Consider the following 19,064-nt stretch of genomic DNA (forward strand, 5'->3'; position numbering starts at 1 on the left):
TCTATGTAAACACTAAAGTCTGAGAAATTTAATTTAATTTAATTTTTTTGCAGTTTTGTATAATGCCTACTATACCAATCCTAAGGTGTCCTAAAATCACTTTTCTTCCCCTGTCTGCCTGTTTATTTGGGGTATATTGCCAAGATTAATATGCAAATAGCATGCACATGTATCCCTATTTTGGCTCATTAGTGACTTTGTCATTGGGAGAAAGATGCACACAGGACAAATTTATAGATCTTAGGTCTTGGTGACGAGAAACCTTTAGAAAACATATTTAATTTCTCACCATAAAGAGAAAAAAATTGTAGTTAAATGGTGAACCAAAATTGATGACAAGATGTGAACTTATATCAATCCAACTGGTGAACTGGTTTAGTTCACCAGTTGAATACTTTATAGAGGACCCTTTGTATAAAATATAAGGGAATGTACTGGTAGCGCCTCCTATATTTGTGACATCTATTTAAATATGACATGTAAAGATATTATTTCCAAGCCATTGCACAGGTCTCTGTTCACACTCCTTTAACTATTGTAAATCCAAATAGAATGCTCATTTACTCAAATCAAACATGCCTTTCTGCTTCTGTATAATTTAAAAAATGTTTGATTCTCTAATCTTAAATCATGAAAAACAAACTAATTGAGAGGCATTTTATTAATGCCCAGGTGGTTAGAGACCACTGCAATAACCTACCCCAAAATCAGTTTTAAGTATTAGAAATTAAAACTCTAGATGGTGCTTCATGGAATTTATTATTTTGTAGATAAGGTTTATTTTATATTAACTATGATAGGCTTGAGTGACAATATAACTGTATAAAAACCAGTTTTTAAAATGTGCTTTAAAAAACTTCTAAAACTTTAACTGTTTCATAAAAGCTTATATTATGAAAAGGTACAAATGTTAGACAATGTAATAAATTTCTAAATGTAACGAATCCATCTGGGATTTTTTTTATTAGCATGAATGATGCAGATCCACATGATGGCTGCCAGTGACATATACTGAGAAAGATGAAGAATCCTTTGCCATCCATCATAAACTACAAGGCCACATGGTGTCATTGGTGCAAAGAACGGTATAGAACCTCTTGTGGAGCAGCTCCTAGACTTTTGAGATTAGCCAAGTTTCAAGCCAATTCCATAAGATTGCTAAAACTGCCGATTTTCTTCTCTGCCTCTCTCAAACAGACACACAGGTTTCAGTGTCGTTCTCAGTCAATGGAACAGTCCCATGACTTCAGTCCATTCTTGTGCTGCTTTACAAGTTTTACGTTCAGCATTACAGTCCCGAGGAACCTTCCTCCCTGTCCAAATACGTCTCTTCTTCCTCCGCGTGCATGTCTTGAGATATTGTTTCTTTACATTCAGACCCTTTTGCAGAAACCTTCCGCCACCTGATGTTGGGCAGTTTTCTCAGGTCACCATTCCACTCTCTGTTCAATAACAAAAAACAATTTTTTTTAATATACCAGTATTTCTCATTCCAGTAAGATGCCCATGCCTTATTTAACTTAAATCAAGAATTTAAAAAATTCAGCAGACTTGTACTATTAATAAAAGAGTTTCAAAGGTTCTCACCTGAAAGCTTTCAGACTTTTGGAGTTGATTATATCTGGGATATCTGTGAAGATTAAAAAAATGCTCAGAAAAGTGGTTTTGATATGCAGAGAATGAGAATGCAAGAGAGAATGCTTTTCATACCAAAGCCATTGCCCTCAAATTCTGAACGTTCTCTCTCCAAGATCTGTTTTATGACAGCCTCTCTGGAGCCATGCTGCCGACCCTGACGACCTTTGATGCTGTTCGCCAAATTGATCTGCTCCAGCTCCCTATCGAAACGATTCAGATACCTGGAGACAACATAATGCCGTTAGGATCCTACAGTGTGAAGTGTACAGCTGGATATGATACTAGAATCTTTATACTCATACAAGTGTAGTTTCACAGTACTTCATCCCAACCTAAAACAATTAGGACAATAATAAGAAGAAAATGTATAAACAAAATTAGTAAATCCTGCCCTTAGATACACTACATAGCCAAAGGTTTGTGAATAGCTTTATTTGGGTTTAACTGCAATTATTTGCATTGAGGGATTTTGTCCACCTTTTCTGTAGTCAAAGTTTCTTGAAATCTGGGAAGCATTAGAATTATTTCATTGAGGTTAGGTCCTGATCCTTTTGATAAGTTCTGCATAACAAACACCACTCCAACTCATCACGAAAGTGTTGGGTGGAGCTCCATCACACCAGAGAATGAAGTTCCTCTATTTGACACTTGGCACTGAGCATGTTGTAATTTGGCTCTCAATGCACTTGCTTCAGAATGTCTCGTTTCATTTCTTGCTTTTTCTTTGCAAATACCTTTGTCTAAAATGGATGCAGCTGAAATCATGAAAGGTGTCTAGAAATCTGTAATGTGTAAATGTGTAAAGTATGACATGGTTAATCTTATTCTGTGTTGCAGTACAGAATACATACACACACACCTTCTGAGTTTTATGCACTGGGAATCAGCTATTAGCCATTGTATGTTTAATAAGCAAGAAACCACACATCTGAAAACTAATATAAATGTTCTGTAGCAAAGCTCTGTGATGGATTCAACCTTACCTCTCAATGATTTCACAAGCATCTTGTTTGGTATATTCTAACTTTTCAGCATCCAGCTGACTTTGGAACCACATAAGTTTTTCCCCTGGGGGAAATAAGAGTTGACAGGTTGCAATCAAGAGCATTTACTTTAAATTAAATACTGACTTTCATACTGGGAAAAAAGCAATTAAACTGCAATATAATTTATATAAAAGGTAGTGAATGCTACTGAGAAGAGATTGTATTTGACGTAGTCACCTGTACATATCCAGGCATCACTAAGGAAGGCAAAGCTAAATCTATGTAAGGAGTCCTGTACTTACCAATTAAATTTAACCGCTGGGCTTTTTCGTTTTGTCTCCTGCAAATAATAAAATAATGTATATCACTATTCATTATTCAAAGACTATTAAGTAACTTGCAAATCCTTTCACTTTAGCATAATCCTGTTTCTGGCATTATACAAAACCAATAACAGAGGTGGCGAGAATAGTGACTCAAATCTAATATCTTCATTCATTCATGCATTATCTGCAACCGCCTATCCAATTCAGGGTCGCGGTGGGTCCAGAGCCCACCCAGAATCATTGGGCGCCAGTCCTTCATAGGGCAACACAGACAGACACACATTCACTCACACCTACGGACACTTTTGAGTCTGCAACGTGTGTTTTTTGGACTGTGGGAGGAAACCCACACGGACACGGGGAGAACACACCAACTCCTCACAGACAGTCACCCAGCGCGGGAATCGAACCCACAACCTCAAGGTCCCTGGAGCTGCGTGACTGCGACACTACCTGCTGTGCCACCTCTAATATCTTTAGTATTGATATTGATAATGATACCAAGGCCATTTTTGCAGAGCAAACGCTTGCTAAAGTTTAAACTTTGATATGAAATGAAAGTGAAATTATGTTTTATGGTCATAGTACCAAATAACAATGAAATGTGACCTCTGCTTTTAACCATAAACAAGTGATTAGGGGCAGTGGACACACACCCAGAGCAGTGGGCAGGCACCCTCTGCGCCTGGGGAGCACATAGATTTTAGGTGCCTTCAGCACTTAAGCAGTGGATGTTGAGGAAGCAGACAACTCTGTTCCTTCACTCCCCACCTTACCCAATTTTTCCTGCCAGTACATTTTGGTCCCAAGCTCACTTCTCCAACTAAATAAACTACAAATCAAGAGGAAACCACAAAATAAACACCACTGAAGAAAACAATAGGTATTAATCCAAATATAATGTGAACAAGTTGTGGGTATGAATAAGATTATGAAAATGTAAAAGATAAAATGTTAAAGTGGACCAAATTGCAGCAGTGCCCTGACATGAAACAACAGCAATACCAATATTTACAGTAAGAAGCAAAAATAAATCCAAAAGTCTTACTTTTCTTTCCTAATGTTTTTAGCAGCAGCTCTGGCCATATAAGCTGCTTTCCGGCTGTATGGATGGATCACTTTCTTCTCCGACCCCTTCTCTTTTACTGCTTTAGGCTAGAATGACAGAGGAGACTGTTACTTATTTTTCACTAGTGCACTCTCAAGATAATATCTGGTTGATTTTCTAAGTGAAAAATACACAGCTACTTGACTTAACTGTTTATTTGCTCAATTCAATTTTCAGAGGTGAATCATAAAATATACATATAACTCCAACACATTTTTATGTTTTAACTACTCTGTACCACAGTAGCAAAGACAGATACCCTGTTCTCCCTATTACACATCAGTGAAACATTACAGCAACATTGAAACTGACATTGATTTTACTTGTTAAGGTAAAATTTACATAGTTTTCCTTTAAGTGGCCAATTTTGCTACATGTCATGTGGTGAAATTTCCAACCTGCCTTAAAACGCCTGCCCCATCCAACTCTAAGTGGTAGTTTTGTGAAATGCAATTGTCTAGGAGCAACAACACGGTCGCAGTGCTGAAGTGCTTAGTGAATAAAAATAGCTTCAGTAATACTGTAAAGTACTAAACATATAAGTATGGGTAGGAGATTAGTATATAACATATGAACTTACTACACTTTGTACAAACAGGAAAGGAAGCATTGCTATGTCAACATACATCATTGTAAGTGGATGATCTCAAAACAGATCATGTATCCTGCTTGACTGTACCAAAATCTTAAATAAAAATTACAAAATGAAAGCTTGTATATTCCATATAGTAAGTAAGCAGAATTTTTCCTAACAAGGCTTCAAATCCTGCTCACATCGCCATCTCTTTTTATTTCTGTATGTCTCTTTCTCGCATTCAGTCAGAGAGAGCAGTGGGCATGCACAAGCAGCGAAAGGTTTATTAATGTGCTGTTAAACAGTATATAAAGCCAGCTCAATGTGTAATATACTGCAGTATTACATAAGACGTTAAAACGGGGTAAAAAAAAACAGTTTAACTCGTCATAAGCCTGGCATTTCTTTCTTATTCTGCTTCTCAGCCACTTCCACGTATTTACGAGGGTCTGTCGCTATTTACTACTGACAACAGAGAATCCTTCGCCAAGAATTCTGATAGTATTAAATGCCAGTGATGCAGATGTATATAGAAAAAAAAACAAAAAGCCTCACCATTTCTCCCACGTCTTTCCACACGTGACAACAAAGAGGACTGTCCCTCTGTGTTCTAGTTCCCTCAAAACAAAAATCGTACAAATGGTTCCGCCCCTCCTCTAGCAAACATAAGCTAAGAAAATATTACTTTATCCTGAACTAAAACAAACCATAAGAGCGTTCGTAAATGTCTAGTATGGTGTTTTATTTTAATTGGTGCGGTCGCTCTTTGCTGTGGTGAAACCAGTGTGGAATGTATGAATATTAAATCTCCCCACGCAATATTAGTGCCCCAGGGTGTTTAAGAGATTGACATGCACATAATGTGCAGTAATGGATTTTTTGGAATGGAAATCGTAATTTTAAGACCTACGTAGTGTAAAGGCCAGTTGAGCCAATGGCACATAAAAGGACAGATAAACATGATATAAATATTTTATATAAGGATCTGCATGTCCTGGTCAGAATCCCAAATGCTTCTATAGTTAAACATATTGCACTGTCTGGAAGACAAGAGGGACTTAGATGATTGTGAGAAAATTCCGTTTTTTGTTTTTTGTTTTTGTATGTGGTTGCAGTTTAACTTATCTACGTTTTCAACGGTTTGAATTATCAGCGAGACATTTGTTATTCGAGTTGTTTGGTAGCACTTTAGTTCGGTGCTTACATTCATGCAGTGAAAAATCTCCTGTAGTTCCATCTACAGAAAATAAAAATCTTCTCAACAAAATTCTCATGTTTCATTATGAGCTATGAATTATGAATGAATGATTTGTCAACAAGGAAATTACATAAATGGACTAAGTTTACAGACCCAAATCTGGACTATAGTAATTTCCCATACTATCAAATATAGTATGATATTATTAGGTGGCTCATAAACATGTAGTGCCAGTGAGTAAATAGCAGCTGCAATAGTTTCATATCATTCCTCTAACCCCTTCATGAAGGCTTTCTGCTTGTTCCCCCACTTTCCTCACACTTTAGCTGCCATTTTGAGAAAGAGAAAGATGCAGAAAAAATAAATGCACAAAAAAAGCTTTATACATTCTTTCTGATTCAGGCCCACAAGCCACCCTAGAAACAAATGCAGCTCTAGTAAAAACAAAACTCTAACAAATTAATTTGTCAGAATGATTATAATTATGTCAGCTTACCCTTTTTTTTTTTTACTTTTTATTTAGTGCTTTTCATTATTTTTCAAAGAAAAATAAACATGAGTTGAACGTAATCAAAAACAGCAATTACACAAAAAATAAATAAATAAATAAATAAATAAAAAACATGAACATTGGGGTGACAGTTCTCAAATATGTAAACCTATTGCATTTGGGTTGTTATATGGTGCCCATTTCCACCTGTTACATTCAACAGTGTTAATTTTGAGCCGCAGCAGGAATGTCAGTTTCTCCATTTTATAGATCTCTTCCATTATTTCCATCCAGTGTTTTACTTTTGGTGGCTCTTTTTTCATCCAGTTCTTTGTAAAAACTTTCTTCACAGCCACAATCATTATTTTAAAGATGTAGACGTCCTCTTTTCGAATCACATCCTCTAGGATCAGTCCAAGGTATAAAACCCTTGGGTCTCTTGGAACCTTATAATTGAGGACTCCGTCTATTATCCTCACCACCTCCGACCAAAATGGTTGTAATTTCTCACATGATCAAAAGACATGTAGGTGATTGGGATTCATGTGATCACATTCTCTCCAGCAAGGTTGATTTACTTTGATTTATTTACTTTTAATATATGGTGTAATGAAATATCTTAATAAATTCTTCCATCCAAATTCTGTCCAGCTTCTGGAGCTGGTGGAGCTGATGCCAATCACCCTCTGATATATCCATTTGCATTTCTTTTTCCCATTTAATTTTTGCATAATATGAATTATTCCCATTGCATTTTTGAAAGCATATATAAAGTTTTGAAACGGTCTTAGAGGGCATCTTTTTAATTGAGTTCAGCATCATTTCCACTATCCCTTTACAGTTATCTAAAATTTGCGATTTCACCTGGGTGTCATAAAAGTGTCTCAGCTGCAAATATCGAAAGAAGTCTTTATTTTCTATTTTGAATTCTTTTTTAACCTTTTCAAATGACTTAAAAGTATTTGCCTCCGTCAAAGTACCTATTGCTGTTATGCCTCTTTCCGTCCATCTGCTGAAAGTCTGGTCAGTGCTTCCTGGTCTGAAAGTACTGGTGTATGAAGGCCACAGCAGTAATCTGCAGTCTCCCTCAAGCTTATATCTCTTTACTATTTCCACCCATATTTTTAATGTTTCTACTACGGTAAAGTTATCATCCCCCTGGTATCTGAGCCAATTCTCTCCCAGTCTGACCTGAGGTTGGACTCTGCTTTGGGTCATTTCTACCTGTTTCCATTTAGCAGTATATACTGAAGAACACCAATATACAATATATCTCAATTGGGCGGAGTAAAAGTATTCTCTTAAATTTGGTAGAGAAAGTCCTCCCCGTTCTTTCCCCAACTGCAATGTCTTGAGTTTGATCCTCGGCCTCTTGCCTGCCCAGATAAACCTCGATATTTGTCTGTCCCAGGCTGTGAACTGGGATTCTGGGATTCGGACTGGTAGAGAGATAAACAGGTATAACAATCTGAGGAGTACATTCATTTTAATCACTTCGATTCTGGAGCTAAAATCCATAGGGATGGATGACCATTGTACAAGATCTCTATTTAGATTGCCGTTGATTTTTGTGTAATTTGCTGTGAAAAGTTTATTTAAGTCTTTTACAATTTTAACTCCTAAATATTTTAATGCTTCCAAGTCCCATTTTAATTTGTACTTTTTTTTTATTAATCTATTTGGAGTATAGTTGATACAAAGTACCTTTGTTTTCATGATATTAAGTTTATAACCGGATTTCTGTCTGAAATCATTTAGTATTGTAAAGAGCTTAGGAAGGGATGAGTCTGGATTTTGGATATATGTGATAACATCGTCTGCAAATAATCCTATTATATGTTCTTGTTGTGCTATCGTTATTTCTTTAGTATCATTATTTTGCCTAATTTCTTGGGCCAATGGTTCGATAAACAAGACGAAAAGTGAGGGGCTTAAGCAGCATCCTTGCCTAATACCTCTGTAGAGTCTGAACCTAGATGAGAGAGTGCCATTAATCTTTAATCTAGTTGTTGGTTCCTTGTAGAGGGCTTGTATATTCCTCATGAATTGGCTACTGAAGCCCATTCTCTCCATTACTGCGAACAGAAAGGGCAAGCTCACTCTGTCAAAGGTCTTTTCAGCGTCGAGGCTGACCAAGACAGTACCTATTTTTTGCTTGTTGACTGTATCTATAATTTGAATTGTCCTTCTGATATAGTCCTGAGTCTGACGGTTTTTTATAAATCCTGTCTGGTCTTCATTAATCAAATAGGATAGTAGCATTTCCATCCTTTTGGCTAATATCGATGTATAGAGTTTATAATCAACATTGAGCACTGAAATTGGTCGATATGACTCACAATATTCTTTGTTTCTGCCTTCCTTGGGGATTACGGAGATGACCGCCTCCCTCCATGAGGGCGGGACGGTAGCATTCTTAAGTGTCCAATTAAAGGATTCCAACAGTAGAGGTGAAACTTCCTCCCTAAAATCTTATATCACTCGTTAGGGTATCCATCACCCCCTGGGCTTTTGTTGGCCTTCAGTTTGCCAATGGCTTTGTCCAATTCATCCTTGGTAATTGGAGAAGTTAATGCTTCGCTCCAATTTAGATCTATTGTTGGGAGATCCAGTCTCAGCAAGTAGTTTCGAATTACGGATTCATTTGTAAAATTTGATGGGGAGTACAGAGTTTTATAATAGTCCTTAAAGATTGTTTGAATCTCCTCTGGGTCAAAAGTTAATTTATTAGTAGCGGGGTCTCTAATTTTGTGTATTGAGTGCTTAATTTTTTGTGTTCTGAGACGCCTTGCTAGAATTTTTGTTGCCTTTGGTCCAGATTCATAGAATGTTTGTTTAGTGAATCGCATTTTCTTTTCCAAATCTTCAGATATTTTTTTCGTCTATTTTTTGTTTTATTGTTTTTATATGTTTTGATATTTCCTCCCTGTGATTAGTTTGGTTTTGCTTTTCGAGTTCTCTTAACTGTTTTTGTAAGTTATCGTGATAAAGTCTCTCCATCTTTTTTATGTACGATGTTTTTGAAATTAGGTTTCCTCTCATTACAGCCTTGACCGTATCCCAAAGTATTGTAGGTTCCACATTTTCATCTTTGTTTAAATTAATGCATTCTTGAATTTCCTTCTTTATTTCCTGCACTATTATTTTTTTATTCAGTATTCCAATATGTAGTCTCCATTGAGTTTCTCGTCTCGGGTCTTCTAGATTAATAGTCAGGTGTATAGTGTTATGGTTCGATAAGTCGGCTGTCCCAATTGTACATTCTAAGACCCTGTGTCTGTCTGTAGTGTTCATCAGGAAATAGAATAGACTTTGTGAGTTGCAGAATAGTGGGTAAAGTCTTTTTCTTCTGGATGGAGATCCCTCCATACTTCAAATAGCCCATTTTCCTTAATTATATTTCTCATGTTTTTAGATATGTTATGCTTATGTAGTCTAGTGCTTGTTGTATCTAAATTGTAGTTCAGTATAGTGTTCCAGTCACCTGCACAGACCAAAATACCTTCACTCAAGGAGATTATTTTTAACTTCAGATCACTCTCTGGGGGTACATATATATTGACTAAGGTGGTCACAACACTGTTAATTCTGCCTTTAACAATAGCATATCTACCATCCTTATCAGCTTCTACTGTCATTGTTTCAAAGTTGACATGGTTAGATTTTAGCATGATAACCCCTCTCTTTCTACTGTTCTTGCATGAACTGTAGAATGAGTTAGTGTAGCCTAGCTTTTTCAACTTTTCGAGTTCATTCCTTGACATATACGTCTCCTGGAGGAACGCAATATCTGATTTTACCCTTTTCAGTTTTGCAATGACTTTGCTCCTTTTTATAGGATTACCAAGGCCATTGACATTACAGGACACAATCTTAACCTTATGTGCCATTAGTATTTAGCATAATGAATATAACAGTCACCCCTCTAAATGACACACATACATTACAAAAGACCTGAACTGTGGAACAAAATCTAACATAAACTAAGAACAGATAATACTGTGGGCTCCAATGGTGAGGCTGAAAACTGTCCTCCTTCAGAACCCTGCTGGTGGGTCGAGGGTATAACGTATCATGAAGGAAGGGCCCTACGTAGGAGGTTAATAATGAAATAAGCACCATCCTATGTGTCCAGCATTCATTATTCTTTATGTTGCTGCTCCCAGCTGTGAACCTCTGAAGACAGATACTCATCTGACTGATCGCTGCTCCTACACCTAAACTTTCTGTCAATCTGGGAGCTTCCTCTGGAATCCCCAAAATTTTTCTTTGACTCTCGCCGCAGCTGTAAGTCGATTTTCCTTGTGGATCTTTTCCTGTCGTTGCCAGCCCAATAGCTCTTTCAGTCGGGTCTCAGCTGCGTCGTCCTCCTCCCTTGCTGCGGGGACCGCCACATTGAAGCCTCGTCTCTTTAGCACCAGCCCTGCTTCATACGCGCTGCTGTAGGTTCGGATGCCGTTATCCCAGTGGATTCTCATATTAGTGTAAGGGGTCTGGAAGCTAATGCCCCTCTCCTTTGGAGCTTTCTTGATCTCATTATATTCTCTGCGCTTTTTAATGATCTCCGCCGCGTAGTCATGGTCGAAAAACAGCGTTCGGTTTCCAAGCTGTATTTTTCCTTTCTTCCAGGCCTCCCTTAGCACCAGCTCCTTAGTTGTTAACTCTAGGAAGTTGATAATGAGGGGTCGCGGAGGGGCCTCGGGTCTTGGTTTGGGAGCAAGGGAGCGATGGGCTCGCTGGATTTTTAAGTCAACCTCCGCCATCGTTGGTAATTCACACTTTATAAGCTCAAATACAAAGTGTGATACAGAGCTACCTTCCTCGCCTTCAGCCACTCCAAAGATGCGGATATTGTTCCTCCTAGATCTGGATTCCTGGTCTGTGAGTTTCTGCTGCATCGTCCTCTCCCGCTGTATGGCTGTTGTCAGAACTCCAGAAACTTCAGTAGCCCAATCCTCCACCTGCGCTAAGCGGACCTTCATCTCCCCTGTTTTCTCCTTCAGCCCCTGTATCTCCTCAGTGAGGATGTCTAGCTTACTGCTCATCTCTCGACGTATTGAGTCCATAAATTTTTTAAGTTGGTCATTATCCCCTTTGAGACCGGACTTGAGCTCGGTCGAAGTAACGTCGGCCCCGGGTAGCTTTGGAGTTTCGGATAAGTTAGCATTAGCTTGTGAAGCTTCCTCGCTAGCTTTCGAAGTCGAGCGGCTTTTCTCCTGATATTTTGGCATGGTTTGTTTATAACATTTGCTTCTTGTGGTTCAATTTTTTCCCTTTTGGCGTATTGTAGATCTCTCTTTACATGAATAACGAGTTTTAGCTATAGAATAATCGAGTTTTAGCTGGAGAGCGTCGCACACACGTCTGTCTATTCCGTCTGCATCCCGGAAACCCAGTTTACCCTTTTAATTGGAAGAGAATAACATAGGCAAGTTTACTGACAATATTTACAACAAAATAAAGTGCAGAGTACAACAGGTGTTTAATTAATGTAATGTGTCATAATAAGCAGCAGATAAGAACTGTCACTTTTAAAGTAGTATCAAGTGGTCTTATATACTACATCCAATACAACACACAACAGTAACCAAAATGGTTATTTTTTCCCTCCTGTGTGACTACACTTGTGTACTTGGAGAAAATTCACGGCTCCTTTACTCCTTCGGTTCAGATGTGTGATCAGCCACCTCATCTGGATCAGATCCAGTCCAGCTCTGGCCCAGATCTGTAGACTGGCATTTCAGATTCCTTTCTCTTCTGGAACGGATCCACATTCTGCAGCTGTTGTATTATTTTTTAATTTAATTTAATTTAAATTTATATATAATTAGCTTTACATTTCAATGTGGAAATATTAAATATTTCACTACTTAGTTCAATAACAAATTAAAAAAAAAATGACTAGGTTATAGTTTTTGTATTTAAGTACACCAGTTTCTCAGTCCTATCCCTGCAGTACCCATATTCTGCATGTTTTAGTGTTTTCATTTTTCATTGTAACTTAGGGCTTGATTAGATTATATGCACCAGGCATCATGTTTGTCAGAGAAAACACTAAAATATGCATATGAGTAGTGCTGGGCGATATGAGCACAAATCAATATCACATTGATTGTACATTTTACCATGATTACGGATAATGAACTAATATTTTGTTTTTGTATTTTTTGACCCCTCATAGTTCAGTGACGAAGCTTGTACTGTATTATAATGTTGTTGGGAGCTTGTTCCTCTCTTGTTTTCTGAGCACTGTTTATATTTGGTGTGGGATTGTGCCTTTATCGCTGAAACTGTTCAGTGTTTTGTTAATTATTGTGAAAACACAACACGTTCAAACCATAGATGCTGTGTTTTTTTGTTGTTTTTTTTTTTTTTTGTATGAGCTGCTGTATTCACTCGGTTGGCCTCTGTGTTTAGATTCTACACCATGTTGCAGATTCGGGCAGAACGTATGTATTAGATGTACAAGTGTTTAAAATAGTTTTTGTGTAATGTATCATTGTATTTCAAAACTCAAACATTCTGTTATTTCATTATTTTATATTATGTTAACTGCTAAAATTAAAAATAAGTAGTTTGAAAAGAAGAGTGAAGAATTTATTGTATTGTACTCTTAATTTAAGGTGGGGAACACTAAACAAATTTATAGTGACGTTTAAGGTGGAACAGAGCGCAGATTTATTCCACATCTAAGAATAACCAACACATTTCAACAGTCATGCATGTGCTCAGAAGAGCATAAACATTTAATGTTATTCCATTAGCAACTCCTCAGTCTTCCCTCACTCTGGTGTGGTTCCAAGTCTCGCATCCCCATCCTGATTTCACCTCCCATGGTTTTGAGGGTCCTTGGAGAATGAAATCAGAACGGGAAGGTGAGACGTGTCACTGTCAATGCACCATGTGTTTCCCTTGACACAAAAGAAAAACAAATAAATAACACCCCCGTTGCATGTGGCATGGCACTGTGGCCACTAGGAATCTGTTCCTAACTTTTTTAAGGAGGAATTCCTTAGTTTTACCTTAAGCCCCGGGTCTTTGGGTCCCCAGTGGTCCCCAGTGTAGGTTTTAGTCCGGGGTTGGGGTCCCCTAGGGCGGGCAAGCTTCACGAGGCCCCCAGGCTTCATAGAAACCCATTGTATATCATTACAACATCTTCCGCTAACGACATACTTTCCCCTAACTCCTAACATTTTTAAGGGGGAATTCTGTAGTTCTACCTTAAGCTCCGGGGTGTCTGGGTCTCCAGCGGTCCCCAAGATAAATTTTTACCCGGTCTTGGGGTTCCCTAGGCCCGCTAACGACATACTTTCCCCTAACCATTTAAGGTGGAATTCCGTAGTTCTACCTTAAGCTCTGGTCCTCAGGGTCCCCAAAGCAGTTTATTTACCCAGTCTTGGGGACCCCTAGGCCGGGTAAGTCTCACTTCACCCATATACAATGGGTTTCTGCCTGGCTTCACAGAAACCCATTGTATATCATTCGTGGAAGACCCTTCCGCTAATGACATACTTTCCCCTAACCCCTAACCATTTAAGGTGGAATTCCGTAGTTCTACATTAAGCACCGGGGTCTCAGGGTCCCCAAGGTCCCCAAGGTAGGTTTGTAGCCGGGCTTGGGGTCCCCTAGGGCGGGTAAGATTGGTGAGGTCCTGGGTAGTTAAGGTGGAATTACATAGATCCACCTTTAACCTTAGTTGAATGAATGTAAAGTCTTTAGTGAGTCAAGTACCAAGAGACTTAAAACTCTAAGTCCTCCACCTTAAGGTGGAATTGCATAGATCCACCTTAAAAAGTTAGGGGGTTAGGGGAAGATACGTCATAAGTGGAATCCTCTTCCACGTTTGTGATATAATGCGTTTCAGTGGAGTCTGTTAAGTCAAATCAATATAATTTCTTAAAGACTTAGTGAGCCGGAAACCCAGGGGCCTCCAAGGTAGTTTTGTACCCGGGCTCCTGGTCCCCTAGGCCGTGTAAATTTCTTAAGCCGTGCCGCTGGGTAACGGTGGCCGTACGTGAAAAGGTGTAGTGTTTACGAGGCTAAATTTATTAAAATAATGTGTAAAACTTGGCGTTTTTCTTTGAGAGGTCAAAGTTCAAAGGTAATTGAAATGTCATGAGGTGATACGTCATGGGGTCAGGACGCAGTGGCCTTATTTTCAAGGATCAGTGACCTCAAAAAAGGCCTCATATTACTTTTGTGGAAGGCCTTCCACAAATGACATACTTTCCCCTAACCAGGGCCATATTACCATGTTCCGCTTACGACATACTTTCCCCTAACACTTTTTAAAACAGCAATTTCCGGTAACTCTGAGGGTCATTTCAAGCCCCACCCCCCATACTATATCTTAATTAATTGATCATCTTTAATTAACAAAGATTATTTGAGGACTTATTCCACAAACAACATACTTTCCCCTAACTCCCTAAATCAAGTAACGCTGGTCAGAGATTGTCAAAAACCAAAGTCCAAGTGCTCTCAGTGTGTATAGCAGCCTTTACAGGACCGCCTGTAGCGCCTGCTGGTGTTGCAATACTCTTCCATGGATGATATATTCCACTTTGGCTCCGTCTATGGGAAAATGAACGGGAGAGTTATAACCTCGAGGTGAATTGTGGAAGTGTTCCAGTTTGGCGTTTAAACCAACGGCTCCAATACCACATTTGTTATAAAGTTCCTTACCCGGATTATATGCAAAAAACATAAAACCATGGCTGCCCAAATCATGGCAGAATTAAGTGTGCACCTCATCTCTCCTGTTTCCACCAGAAATGTCCGTCAGGAGCTCCACAGGGTCAATATACACGGCTGGGCTGCTATAGCCAAACCTTTCATCACTCATGCCAATGCCAAACGTCGGTTCCAATGGTGCAAGGAGCACAAATCTTGGGCTGTGGACAATGTGAAACATGTATTGTTCTCTGAGTCCACCTTTACTGTTTTCCCCACATCCGGGAGAGTTACGGTGTGGAGAAACCCCAAAGAAGCGTACCACCCAGACTGTTGCATGCCCAGAGAGATTCATGGGAGTGGATCAGTGATGGTTTGGGTTGCCATATCATGGCATTCCCTTGGCCCAATACATGTGCTAGATGGGCACGTCACTGCCAAGGACTACTGAACCATTCTGGAGGACCATGTGCATCCAATGTTTCAAACATTGTATCCTGAAGGCGGTGCCATGTATCAGGATGACAATGCACCAATACACACAGCAAGACTGGTGAAAAATTGGTTTGATGAACATGAAAGTGAAGTTGAACATCTCCCATGGCCTGCACAGTCACCAGATCTAAATATTATTGAGCCACTTTGGGGTGTTTTGGAGGAGCGAGTCAGGAAACGTTTTCCTCCACCAGCATCACATAGTGACCTGGCCACTATCCTGCAAGAAGAATGGCTTAAATTCCCTCTGACCACTGTGCAGGACTTGTATATGTCATTCCCAAGACGAATTGACGCTGTATTGGCCACAAAATGAGGACCTACACCATACTAATAAATTATTGTGGTCTAAAACCAGGTGTTTCAGTTTCATTGTCCAACCTCTGTATATATCAAGTAAAACAACAATTGATTTAATGGAGAGAGAATGCTACACATAGTACAGTTTCCTCTCTGTTTGACAGTTTCTTAAACAGAGTATTTTATACCTGTAATTCCCCCCACCCTCATTACCATGGCACCCTTTGAAGTTACCATCTGCTCGCTTTTTTACATTTCAATCACATTTCAATGTATCCTGTTCTCAGTATCTACCATATGTTTTATGGTAAAAGGAATTGATTGAATGGAAGGTGTCGATATGCTGTTATGATAATAACAAGTATTATTTACACCTGATGTATGGGCTGTGAAGTTGGCATGTGAAGTCTGAAGTACACCTCATCAGAGCCACTAAAGTCATGTTTAGTGGTTAAAACACACAGTGTTCCTATGATGGCCAGCAGACAGCCCAGTCCTATTGCCATCATTACTAATCATTCACTCCCATGAACCAAGATGGCGTCAGTTTGTTTGGTGGTGTGCCGTCGGTTTTTACCCGTCCTGCCGCTATCTATTCTATCAAATCTAACATATGAACCACCCTTTGAACCTGAGAGAGCCTGCTCAGAGGAGAAGAGGTGTCCAGCTACAGGACCTGCGGCCGCTTCGATACACACCTGGGGCAGTTGGTAAATGTGATTCATCACTGAAAATGGCCTTGACTAATGTAAGGTCAATCTCAAATAAGTCCTTCATTTTAAATGACTTTTTCACGTCTCAAAAACTGGACTTTCTTTTATTAATTGAGACATGGCTGCGAGCTGATGAACTGAGTTTGTTCTCAGATCTGTGCCCTCCAGGCTGTAGCTTCCTAAACTCGCCGCGGATGACCGGATGAGGAGGAGGGCTTGCAGTCGTGTTTAGAAACTGGTTTAATTGTACTGCACTCGCTACTGAAGCTTTTTCTAGTTTTGAGTTGCCTACTTTTAAAGTTGAAGATACGATCTCACTGCTTATCATTTTATTCTACAGACTACCTAAAGCTAATAAAGACTTTATTAAAGATTTTTCAGAAATTTTATCAGCAGTAATGATGATGTCTGACCGGATATTGATTTTAGGGGATTTTAACCTGCACGTGTGTTGTCCTCATAAGCCCATGGTCAGTGAGTTTAATCATCTGTTGAACTCCTTTGATTTTATTCAACATGTAAATGGCCCTAAGCATGAACATGGGCATACTCTGGATCTTGTTCTATCTCATGGGTTTCTCATGTAGAGAAGGTAGAAACTACATTCTCAGATCATATGCCTGTTATGTTCCGACTCACTGCTTGCTTTATAACCATTGACCAACAAAGCCCCAGAACATGTTATCAGAAAGTTTGACCCTACTACAGCCGCTCAGTTTGCAGTTATGTATAAAAAAACTCATTCTCTTCCACTGTTTCTCAGTTGGACATCAAGCATCTAACAGCTTCTTTTCAATCTTCCTGTACAGCAGTGCTGGATTTAGTTGCCCCTTTTAGAGTGACTCATCCCAAAATAGTTTTCAGAAATTATTTTAAAAAACCAGCATAAGCCTAAAATTCTTTTTAATACAATAAATTCAGTACTTAATCCTGTTCCATGTATTGGTCCTGAAGCATCTTCTAAAAACTGTGAGGCTTTTCTGGATTTCTTTCTGGCCAAGGTTGAGAATATCAGAGCTAATATTTCAACTTCTGTGTTCAGACCTGTTGCCCATGAGCTGTGTAAGTTTTCCAATATTAGAGAAATTTGACCCAATTGTCTCAGCTGGCTGATATTGTTTCTCATATGAAGTGCTCTAGCTCTGTTGTTGATGTTCTTCCATCTTGTTTTTTTAAGGAAATCTTTGATACAATTGGCCCTGATGTTTTATTAATTATAAATACAAGTTTAGCCACTGGAACAGTCCCTGCATGTTTTAAGCATGCTGTTGTTCAGCCTCTCTTAAAGAAGCATAATTTGGATACAGGGGTTTGGAGTAACTACCAGCCCATATCAAAACTATCATTTCTGGCTTAAGTTTTAGAAAAAGTCGTTTTAAGTCAACTAAAATCTTTCATCGACAGCCATAATATCTATGAGACTTTAAAAGAGTCTGCTCTTTTAAAAGTTACTAATGACCTTTTACACAATGCTGATTCTGGGGATTGTTAAGTCCTGGTTTTGCTGGACTTGAGTGCTGCATTTGATACTGTTGACCATGACCATGAGCTTGGCTCTTAATTGGTTTATTTCATACATTAAACAAAGGACTTTTTCAGTTAACATTGGGAAATACTTCTCGGCCTCCTCTACTGTGACATCCGGAGATAAATGTTAGGCCCTGTTCTTTTTTCACTATACAAGCTTCCCCTTGGTCAAATTATTCGTAAGCATGGTGTCTCATTTCATTGTTTTGCAGATGATCTACAACTGTACTTACCTTTGAATCCCGGGAATCATCACGCTCTAGTTAGACTCAATGAGTGCATCATGGATATTAAAAATTGGATGAGTCAAAGCTTTCTTCAATTGAACGACAGTAAAACAGAGGTTATTCTATTTGGGCCTCCTTTATTAACCAATAGTCTAAAGGAAAGCCTAGGCCCCTTAAAACCTTTCCTGAAAACACGGGTTAAAAACCTTGGGGTCATTTTTGGCTCTGATTTCAAATTTGAAAAGCAAGTAAATGCAGTAATGAAGGGCAGCTTTTTCCAGTTAAGAACAATCTCCAGATTCCAGATTGAAGTAATTTCTTAATACCTTAGATCTTGAAAAAGTCATTCATGCTTTTGTTACATCTAGACTGGACTACTGTAATGCACTGTACTTTAGAATTGGTGAAGCATCTCTTGCGTGCTTACAGTTAGTTCAATATAGTGCAGCCAGATTATTAACTGGTTCCAAAAAAAGAGAGCACATCAGTCCAATCTTAGCTTCTCTACATTGGCTCCCAGTGCGTTACAGAGTCCAGTATAAAATGGCATTGATGGTTTTTAAAGCCTTAAATGGACTTGCACCAGCATACATTGTGGACATGCTTTGCCTGTATGTGCCCTCAAGAGCTCTAAGGTCTTCAGCTCAATCGTATCTGACTGTTCCTAGATCCTTCCTTAAATCCAAGCTTAAAACACACTTTTACCGTCTGGCATTTGGCAGCTGCGGATCTGTGGATTAGGAGCTGTGTTAATGTATGTCTTTCTGTGTCACTGTATGTTTTTTTGTGATGCTGGTGGCTAGAAGGTG

At 38.9% G+C, this 19,064-nt stretch overlaps 1 protein-coding gene across 1 annotated transcript; it reads right to left on the reverse strand.

The window, feature by feature from the left end:
* Positions 1-255: 255 nt before the first annotated feature.
* Positions 256-5,277, reverse strand: tma16 (translation machinery associated 16 homolog). The gene is made up of 7 exons (XM_066660818.1): positions 5,188-5,277; positions 3,999-4,105; positions 2,927-2,964; positions 2,622-2,706; positions 1,711-1,859; positions 1,588-1,630; positions 256-1,442 (listed from the first exon to the last, which is right to left on the reverse strand). The coding sequence occupies exons 1-7, from the start codon at positions 5,188-5,190 to the stop codon at positions 1,289-1,291; spliced, it is 579 nt and encodes a 192-aa protein (XP_066516915.1). The 5' UTR covers positions 5,191-5,277; the 3' UTR covers positions 256-1,288.
* Between the last annotated feature and the right edge of the window lie 13,787 nt (positions 5,278-19,064).

The sequence above is a fragment of the Hoplias malabaricus genome, chromosome 2, assembly GCF_029633855.1.
Source record: "Hoplias malabaricus isolate fHopMal1 chromosome 2, fHopMal1.hap1, whole genome shotgun sequence".
Classification (NCBI taxonomy): Eukaryota; Metazoa; Chordata; class Actinopteri; order Characiformes; family Erythrinidae; genus Hoplias; species Hoplias malabaricus.

Excerpts from the sequence above, each read along its gene's own strand:
- tma16 (XM_066660818.1), bottom strand. Across the intron at positions 2,965-3,998 it reads AAAAACATTAGGAAAGAAAA|GAGACAAAACGAAAAAGCCC; the intron begins GTAAGACTTTTG and ends TATTATTTGCAG. Across the intron at positions 1,443-1,587 it reads AAAAGTCTGAAAGCTTTCAG|AGAGTGGAATGGTGACCTGA; the intron begins GTGAGAACCTTT and ends GTTATTGAACAG.